Source organism: Gymnogyps californianus, unplaced genomic scaffold, assembly GCF_018139145.2.
Source record: "Gymnogyps californianus isolate 813 unplaced genomic scaffold, ASM1813914v2 HiC_scaffold_511, whole genome shotgun sequence".
NCBI classification, from domain to species: domain Eukaryota; kingdom Metazoa; phylum Chordata; class Aves; order Accipitriformes; family Cathartidae; genus Gymnogyps; species Gymnogyps californianus.
Genome location: NW_026114413.1, coordinates 1 through 6,449, shown reverse-complemented (window position 1 = coordinate 6,449; position 6,449 = coordinate 1). Strand labels below are relative to the sequence as shown.

The 6,449-nt window shown below is 71.5% G+C and overlaps 2 protein-coding genes across 2 annotated transcripts; one reads left to right on the top strand and one right to left on the bottom strand.

Annotated features, from left to right (window-relative positions):
- Positions 1-4: 4 nt before the first annotated feature.
- Positions 5-1,731, bottom strand: BABAM1 (BRISC and BRCA1 A complex member 1; the record flags this gene model as incomplete). The annotated part of the gene is made up of 6 exons (XM_050914641.1): positions 1,427-1,731; positions 1,281-1,339; positions 1,025-1,145; positions 868-946; positions 392-416; positions 5-113 (listed from the first exon to the last, which is right to left on the bottom strand). Coding segments are annotated over exons 1-6 (687 nt in total), but the record flags the coding sequence as incomplete, so codon positions are not given.
- Positions 1,732-3,772: 2,041 nt separating this feature from the next.
- Positions 3,773-6,332, top strand: LOC127028963 (harmonin-binding protein USHBP1-like; the record flags this gene model as incomplete). The annotated part of the gene is made up of 10 exons (XM_050914642.1): positions 3,773-3,885; positions 3,967-4,067; positions 4,159-4,286; positions 4,359-4,586; positions 4,690-4,800; positions 4,924-5,045; positions 5,162-5,302; positions 5,384-5,466; positions 5,860-5,995; positions 6,095-6,332. Coding segments are annotated over exons 1-10 (1,401 nt in total), but the record flags the coding sequence as incomplete, so codon positions are not given.
- Positions 6,333-6,449: the final 117 nt, after the last annotated feature.

Genomic DNA, 6,449 nt, shown 5'->3' with positions numbered 1-6,449 from the left:
TGGAGAACTGGGGCTGGCAGCCTGGGCGGCCGAACACCAGGATAGTCCGGACCACGTAGGGCGGCGGGATGGTCTGCACGTTCTCCGTCACCGGCAGCTCGATCTTCTGCTGGCTGCGCCGGGAGGACGGAGGCGGTTCAGGGACCCCCCATGCTGCAGGCAGGGCTGCCTGCAGCTCAGGGCTGCCTGCGGCTTAGAGATCGTCCCCGCCTCGTTAAAACTTAAGGACAGTCTGACAGCTCCGGGCTGGCACTGGGAAAGCATCACCCAGCCCAGGAGCTGTTTGGGTTAAAGGCTCGCGGCATTTTTACAGGAAAATAGAAAATCTGTGGCCAGGTGGGAGCCCCAACCCCCCCGCAGCAGCCCCCGCTGCCCCCCCAGCCGTACTCACATCAGGTTGAAGAGTCCTTCCAGATCTGCAGCCCCAGGTAAGGACTGATCCTGGCACACAGAACCCTGCCCGCACCCAGACCCGGCAGCCAGGCAGGCACCGGGGCACCCAGGGAGCTCCCAGGGAGGGAGGCGATCGCACCGGGCACTGGGGATGGACCAGGGTGGGGAGAAAACACCAATAAATGGGTGTTTGGTGGGTCTGGAGGGTCCGGTGTTAAACCCTGCCTTGGGGGATTCAGGGGCCCGGTTTGACCCTCCAGCCTCAAATGCCGACGCCGTTCTGTGCCGCAGCCGGCTCGGCTGTGCCGGGGATGCCAGCGAGGCCGCAGATCTGCTGCCATCTGCAAGCAACGGGCCTGGAGGGTCCCCGCTTATGCTCGAGGGACCCTGTTTGCACCCAAGGGACCTCATTTACACCCAAGGGACCCTGCAGGGTCCCGGCCCCCCATCCCAGCCCCACAGGCGGTGGGATACTGAATGACTTGCAGACGACGGTCTCCAGGTCGTAGAGGCAGCTGCAGACCTCGCGGGGGTCTGAGGTGAACCCTGAGAGCTGAGAGGAGCCGGGGTGAGGGGGGCGCAGAGCCGTCCCCCTCCCCGTCCCCATCCCCGTCCCCGCGGCCCCGCTCACCCACGTGGCATCGTTGTTCACCACCACCAGCGCGAACTCGTGGCACTTGTCGATCTTGTGCTTCGTCCTCACGAACATCTCGATCATCTTCTGGGAGATGTTCAGCGCGTTGGTCTTGGACCTGCCGCGGGGGCCAGAGCTCAGCGGGGACCAGCAGCCCCCCCGGGCCCCAACGGCACCGGTCCCCGTGCTGGCTGGGGACGGCAGAGCCGGGGTCCCTGGGCCAGCCCAGCCGGGAGCAGCCCCCAACACTCACCCGTTAAAGGACTCCAGTTTGGGCAGAGCCATCTCCTCCGCCAGATCCAGGCAGATGATCTGCGGGGGAAGAGAGCCACGGCTGAGCCCCGCCGCAGCCCCTCACCCTGGCGTCGGGGCTGCGCCACCCTCCCTGCAGACACCCACCACCTTCTCGGGGCAGTTCACCCGCGGCGTCTTGACCTGCACCTCGGTGGGAGGCGTGGGGCCGGGCCAGGCGGTGCCGTCGGGCGCAGCCGTGCCCTGCGGGCTGTCGTCGGCGCTGGCCGCCTCGCCCTCCCCCTCGCTGCGGTTGCCCACGCTGGCCTGGGTGCTCAGCGCCCGGTCCTCAGCCCCCTCGGGGTTGGAGCGGGTCCTGGGCCGCGGCTCCGTCGCCTTCTCCTCCTCCTCCTCGGCGGCGCTGCCCGGCTCCGACGTGTCCATCACGCAGCCACGCTCCATGGCGGCTCCGGTGGCTCTGGGGACCGATGCCGGGTGGCTGTGGGGTGTCAGCACCTGCTGCGGCCCTGCGCCCCCCAGCCCCCCCGCTCTGTGCACCCTTTGCTCACATACCCCCTGCCCAATGCCCCCCCCTGCCCTATGCACCCCCTGCTCACGTACTCCCGTCCCAAGCCCCACCCTGCTCCGTGCACCCCTTGCTCACGTACCCCCTGCCCCCCGGACCCCCCTCCCCGCTCTATGCACCCCTTGCTCACGTACCCCCGGACCTGCCCCCCCGTGCACCCCTTGCTCACGTACCCCCTGCCCCCCGGACTCCCTCCCCCCTGCTCTGTGCACCCCCGGACCCCCGGACCCCCCCCTCCCCGTCCACCCCTTGCTCACGTACCCCCTGCCCCCAGACCCCCCCCCCCGTGCACCCCTTGCTCACGTACCCCCTGCCCCCCGGACACCCCCCCCGCTCTGTGTACCCCTTGCTCACGCACCCCCTGCCCCACGCACCCCACCACCACCCCGTACACCCCGTGCCCACCCACCCCCGCCCCATGCACCCTCCTGACCCCCTTGGCACCGTGCACCCGCTGTTCGCGCACCCCCGACCCTCTGCACCCCCCGGGCGCGCGCTCACCCGCTCCGGGCCGCACGAGCCCCGCCCGGTACCGCCCGGAAGCGGCGTCGCGCGGGGGCTGCTGGGATTTGTAGTTCCCCGGGGTCCCGCCGGGCACGTGGGGGGTAGGAGGGCACCCCGGCACCCTGAATGCCCCTGCACGGCACCCCAAGCACCCATGCACCGCGCCCTGCGCCCTCAGCACCCATATACACCCTCCTGCACCCGTGCACCGCCCCCTGCACCCCAAATATCCGTGCGCACCCCCCTGCACCCATGCACCACCCTCTGCACCCCAAATATCCATGCGCACCCTCCTGCACCCATGCACCGCCCCCTGCACCCCCAAAACACTCATGCACACCCTGCTGCACCCAGGCACCATCCCTCTGCACCCCAAATACCCATGCTCTGTCCCAGCACTCCGAACACCCACGCAGCACCCTCCAGCACCCACTCACTGCCCCCCTGCACCCTAAATATCCCTGCAGCACCCTTTTGCACCCTAAACACCCATGCGCTGCCCACAGCACCCCCGGGCTGGCTCCCTCCTGGCCCTGCACACCCCAGCACCCCATGCAATGCCTCCTAGCACCCCAAATACTCATGCACACCCCTGCACCCCTCAAGTGTTCTGGGTGCCCCCCCTAAATTCCAGGGGATGCTCAAGGGATGCAAAGCTGGGTGCATCCTCCCGCCTGGGTGCGAGGGAGCCCGGGCACACGAGGAGGGTCCAGCGTGGGGCTGAGGTGCCGTGGGGCAGAGCAGGGAGGGATGGTGTTGGGGGGCAGAGCCCCCCGAGACGGCTGCGCCGCCCACCCGGGCACGGGGCAGCGCAACGGTTAAGCGCAGGAGGCTGCGCCGGGGCCGCCGAGGAAGAGGAAATCTCGGCAGGAACAAGGACAGGGAAAGGCCCAGGGCAGGGGCCGGCGGCGCAGCCGGGACGTGCCGAGACGTGCCGGGAACCCCCGGCCGTGGAACCGGGACGAGCCCCGGGGACGGGCGGTGGCCAGCACGGGGCGTCGCGGGCAGGAGGTGGCCGGGATGGAGAAGGCAAGTGGGGTGTCCCGCAGGATGGGCGCTGCCAGGGGCTGGTCCCACGCGGCAGGGGGCTTCCTCGTGCCCCCCACGGGCATCCCCTGGCCACGGGCATCCCTGGGCCCGGTGCCAGGCTCTGGCACGCGATGGCGTGGCAATGCCGGGTCCTGCCTAGCCCCAGCTCCGGAAAGTGGGTCGAGGCGCTGTGGCCAGTCGGCTGGTGGCCAAAACTCATGCCCATCCCGGCAAATCCCGGTGGGTGTCAGCCCCTCCGTACCCTGCTGCCGGCCGGGGCCGGGACGGGCAGACACCCCTGGTCCCCACAGCCCCCGCAGCCCCCACCGGGCGAGGAGGAGGAGGAGGAGGACGAGGAGAAGGATGAGGACGAGGACGAGGATGATGATGAGGACATGGCGGGAGACGCCGAGGGCATCCTGCGCTACGAGGAGCGCATCGCTGGGCTGCTGGCGACGGTGGCCCGGCTGCACCGGAGGGCCGAGCAGCTGCAGCGCCGCACGGGCAGGTACCGGCACGCGGCGGCTGTGGGGCACCGGGGGCCATCACCGCCTGGCCCCCTCCATCTCTGGTCTTCACTGCCCCACAGGGAGGATGAGGAGGGCTGGGAGGGCACCGCCAGCCTCCCCGCTGCCAGCCCGCAGCCCCAGCGCCTCGACGGCACGCTTGACACCGCCACCGGTCTGGAAGGTGGGTGCACTGTGCCGTGCCGTGCCGTGCCGTGCCGGCAGCTCGCTACCTGCTGCAGGGACCTCACCCCGGCCGCGCTCCCTCTCCCCAGCCCACAGCCCCGACCTCTTTGCGGACCTGCAGCACGCCGTGAGCTCGCTGGAGCGCACCGTCTTCTCCCGGCACCGGCGGGCACCGGTGCAGCCTGTGCCCGGCGAGGAGTGGGCGCGGGCGGCCAAGGTGAGGCACACCGGCATGGTCAGCCCAGATGCCAAGGGGATGGGCACCGGCTGACCGGCCCCGTATCCCCAGAGCCTGGAGGAGCTGGACCGGACACCGGGCTGGGCTGGGAGGGCGATGCACTGGGGCCCGGAGAAGGGAGCAGGCGAGGGGCTGCCGGAGGAGGAGGCGGCAGTGGCGGCGGCAGCGGCAAGGAACGCGGCACTGTGGGCGGCCCTGGGGCACCGGGACGAGGAGCTGAGCCAGGCCACCGCCTCGCTGCGGGCGCTGCGGGGGGAGCGCGACCGGCTGCAGCAGAAGGTGGGTGCCGAGGGCACGGCGAGGGGGGGGGGGCACTGCCCTGGGTCAGCCCTCGGGGTGCCACCGGAGCGGCCCCCAGGGCTCAGCCCGGTGCTCGGCGCAGGTCCGGGACCTGCGGGATGCTCTGTCCAGGCTGGAGGAGCCGGGGGGCTCTGGCAGTGACACCCCCGGGCTCGGCAGCCCCCCGGGGCAGGGGGAGCCCCGGCTGCCCCAGGTGAGTGTGGGGCCGGGGCTGCGGCTGCGGCTGTGGCATGGCGGGGGGCTCAGCGGGTGGGATCCTGCCCCGGCACCGGGCTCTGCCTGCCCCGGTGCCGGGCTCTGCCTGTCCCCTCTGCAGGACTTGCCCCAGTGCGGCGATGGTGCTCAGCCCCACGGCGTGCAGCCCCACAGCCCCCTCTCCCCCCAACCCTCGGAGGGTGCCAGCCAGGAGCAGGAGGAGCGGGTGCAGCAGCTACAGGGGTGAGTCGTGTGTCCCCCCCAGACCCAGGGGCTGCCGAGCCCTCGCCGGCGGGGAAACTGAGGCACGGTGCCGGGCCCTGGCCGTGTGGTTAACCATGGGTGCCGGCGGTGCCCAGGTGCCTGGGGAGGCTGCAGGAGGTGAACCGGCAGCTGGCGGCCGCGTTGCAGGAGTGCAAGAGCGATGCGGAGCGGCTCAGCATGGTGCTGGGCCAGCACGAGTCCCGCAGCACCGCCCTGCGCCTGGCCCTGCGCTGCAGGTGGGGACGGGGACGGGGGGGGGGGACGGGGGGGGACGGGGACACAGCCTGCGGTGCCACGCTGAGCCCCTCTCCCTGCAGCGAGCGCTGCGGGGGGGCCTACGCCGCCCTCCTCGATCTGATGCGGGCCAAGCTGGGCAGGGAGGAGGATGGTGCCCGTGGCGGTGAGTGCCAGCCCGGGGGGCTGGGGGTGTGGGGGGGGGGGGGCTGGGGGGGGTTTACGGGGAGGATGCTGGGGAGTTATGGGGGAGGATGCTGGGGGGATGCAGGAGGGATGCTGGGGGATAGCGGGGGATGCAGAGGGGATGTAGGAGGGACGCAGCAGGGATGCACAAGGGATACTGGAGGGGTATCAGGGGGACGTGGGGGGGATGCAGGGAGGATGTGGGGGGATATCGAGGGGGTGCAGGGAAGGTGCTGGGAGGACGCTGGGCAGACGCTTGTGGATATCAGAGGGATGCAGGAAGGGTGCTGGGGAACCCCAGTCCCCAGCAGAGCCCCTGTGGGCACACACTGGAGAGGGGCAGCTGCCTGAACGCTGCCTGCCCCGTGCCTAGGAGCCGCAGGGGAGCAGAGCCCGGGACACGGATGGGGGTCCAGCCCCACGCCGACGGAGGGGCCGCAGCTCCCGGGCCGAGCGGAGCGGGATGGCCAGGAGGAGAGCAGGGACAGCGGCTCCCCCGGGCTGCAGAGGTACCGGGGGAAGAGAGGAGGGAGCACAATGCTGGGCCAGGGCTGAGCTGTCCCCAGGGTGCCCCCGTGCCCACCCCAGCCACGTCCCCGTCCCCGCAGCACCCCAGCACCCCACGGGATGGAGGAGGGGGCCCTGCGCGAGCACATCCGCCGGCTGCGTGCGGAGCAGGCAGCCGTGGAGGCGTCCCTCCACGATGCCCCGGCACCCACCAGCACCCACCGCAGCAAGGACGCCCGAGCCCGGGCTGAGCGGGTGCTGCGGGACGCCAGGGCTCTCCTGCCCGGCTGGAGGCGGCCGGAGAAAGCAGAGCTGCTGCGGGACTTGGCGATGCTCAAGGTGAGATTGGGGGGGATCGGGGGGGGCCCGGACGCCTGGGTCCCTCCCCAGCTCTCTGCGGGATCCAGGCTTTGAGCGGAGCAGCTGGGGGTGATGCACGGCAGGAGGGAGCGGAGC